This window comes from Squalius cephalus (genome assembly GCF_949319135.1).
Source record: "Squalius cephalus genome assembly, chromosome: 4".
Classification (NCBI taxonomy): Eukaryota; Metazoa; Chordata; class Actinopteri; order Cypriniformes; family Leuciscidae; genus Squalius; species Squalius cephalus.
This window is the reverse complement of record NC_137125.1, coordinates 49,317,077-49,319,398: the sequence shown is the minus strand read 5'-3', so window position 1 is coordinate 49,319,398 and position 2,322 is coordinate 49,317,077. Positions and strand designations below refer to the sequence as shown.

Here is a 2,322-nt window from a genome sequence, read left to right as displayed (position 1 = left end):
ACGCAATGGCTTGAGTCATCAGAAAGCGACATGTTTAGTGTTGTTGAGTCGCATTACTTCCTCAACGCGTCCTTGGGACTCTCTGCACTTCAGATATATGACTGATTAACACTTTTATTAGGTTAATACTAATTACAGAGAGCTTTTGAAGTGATGAATCGTATTTGGTAAGCGGTTAATTTTTCTCTGTGACTGTCAGCCACAATTATCTCTCATTTGTGTTCTCTGGTAAAACATACTGTCTGACAGTTCACTGATGGTTAAACATGTCCTTAATGTTAATGACATTTGTTTGCACCGTTTATATTGAACAATACGAGTGATACAAGTTGTTGACAAACCTGCAGAATAACTGAGGAGAGATGAGCGCTCCTAACGCCAGTGAACGCAAGGCCTGCTGGAGCGCGAGAGATGAGCTCTGGAAGTGTCTAGATGTCCACAAAGACAGCTCATCTGCCTGTGAGAAACACCAGCAGGAGTTTGAAGACAAGTGTCCTGCCCAGTGGGTCTGTCCATAGTACTGATTCAATAGTTCTGAGTGCAGAAACATACAAATCTCTATGACACCTGCGTTTAATTTGAATTTATTTGCAGCAGCTGTCACGAATATTGAGATTTTTTTTTTTTTTGAATGAAACTAAAACATTTGATTTTTTTACATTGCCTTTATATTTACACGTGTTAGGCTATTGCATTGTTATAGCATACAACATTAAGTACATTAATATTTCCCTCTCAGTGTAGCCACACTTGTGAAAAAGAAGTACACACTGTAGCATACCTTTTCGGAAACAATATACTTGATTATATTCTTTATTGCAAACGTATAAATGTAATACTTTTGAAGTAGTTAGTTTGCACAAAAATTCTGTCAATTACTCGCCCTCATTCCAGACCCGTTAGACTTTCGTTCATCTTCAGAACACAAATGAAGATCTTTTTAATGAAATCTGAGAGATTTCTGTCTGTCCGTTGACAGCTACGCAACTACCACTTTGACGCTTCAAAAAGATAAACTAAGTAAAACTAATCCATATGAATTTAGCAGTTTAGTACAAATTTTCTGAAGTGACTCGATTGCAATATGATGAACAGATTTAATTTAAGCTTTTATTCACATATAATAAACATTGATCAGGAAACATAAACCGAAGCTCAAACGAACCTGCTTGACGCACGAGAATGAACCTCATTGGTTCTTGCTGAAGCTCAAACATGCTGCGTAACACGAGAATGAACCTCATTGGTTCTTGCTGAAGCTCAAACATGCTGCGTAACACAAGAATGAACCTCATTGGTTCTCGCACATCAAGCGATCATGCTTGAGCTTCTTTTTACCAAAACTGATGTGTGAGTTGATGAATGTTTATATGTGAATAAACGCCTAAATTCAATCTGTTCATCATGTAAAGCAATCGAGTCTCTTCAGAAAATTTGGACTAAACCGCTTAATTCATATGGATTCGTTTTACGATCTCTTTATGAAGTTTCTGATGTGTCAAAGTGGTAGTTGCGTAGCTGTCAATGGAGAGACAGAAAGCTCTCAGATTTCATCAATAAGATCTTCATTTGTATTCCGAAGATGAACGAGTCTTATGGGTTAGGAACGACACGATGGTGAGTAATAAATGACAGTACATCTGTCAATAATTCTAATTATGAAGTTAAAGTTCAAATATATTAACTTTAAATGTAACATCAAATGACACACTGGTTAAAATTATAATCAAGTACATGTGCTTTAGTATTTTAGTCAACACATTAAAGTAAGTGTACTTTAAAACATGACAAAAATTATTAAAACAATGATTTAAAGTAAAACATTTCATTTGATATTATTACAAGTATTTAAGTGTCTTAAGAAACACTTATGAAAATATACTCTTTAAGAGTGACCTTTTATTTCATTAATATTAGTTCAGTTTTTAGAAATATCTACTTTTAGGATTTGAAGTACACTACAAGTGCACATTCAATACAATTAAGCACACTTCTTTTTCACAAGGGCAAAAGTGTCTTCTGTTGAATTTCACAATGCATGTACATGAACTGATTGTTGTAATTCAACGGCAGGTGAAGTATTTCGTCAAACGGAGGGACTTCTTGAAGTACAAGGAGAAAATACAAAATGACGGCTATGAACCAACTGAAGGAGCATCAAAATTGTAGCCAGCAATGCTGTGCATCGGAGGGAATGATAACACTGGCGGTGATGCACTAAAAGTTTTCCTAGCCTATATAAAACATTGTGTTTTTGTCTTATTTATCTCAACGAGTCTGTGCTGTATGGAGCTTCAATGTAATGCCTTAAATGCAAAATAA

At 35.4% G+C, this 2,322-nt stretch overlaps 1 protein-coding gene across 1 annotated transcript; it reads left to right on the top strand.

Annotated features, from left to right (window-relative positions):
* Positions 1-2,316, top strand: coa6 (cytochrome c oxidase assembly factor 6). Its single transcript, XM_079868094.1, has 3 exons — positions 1-167; positions 348-506; positions 2,074-2,316. Exons 2-3 carry the CDS (start codon positions 363-365, stop codon positions 2,167-2,169), a joined length of 240 nt encoding a protein of 79 aa, XP_079724220.1. The 5' UTR covers positions 1-167; positions 348-362; the 3' UTR covers positions 2,170-2,316.
* The last annotated feature ends 6 nt before the right edge of the window (positions 2,317-2,322 follow it).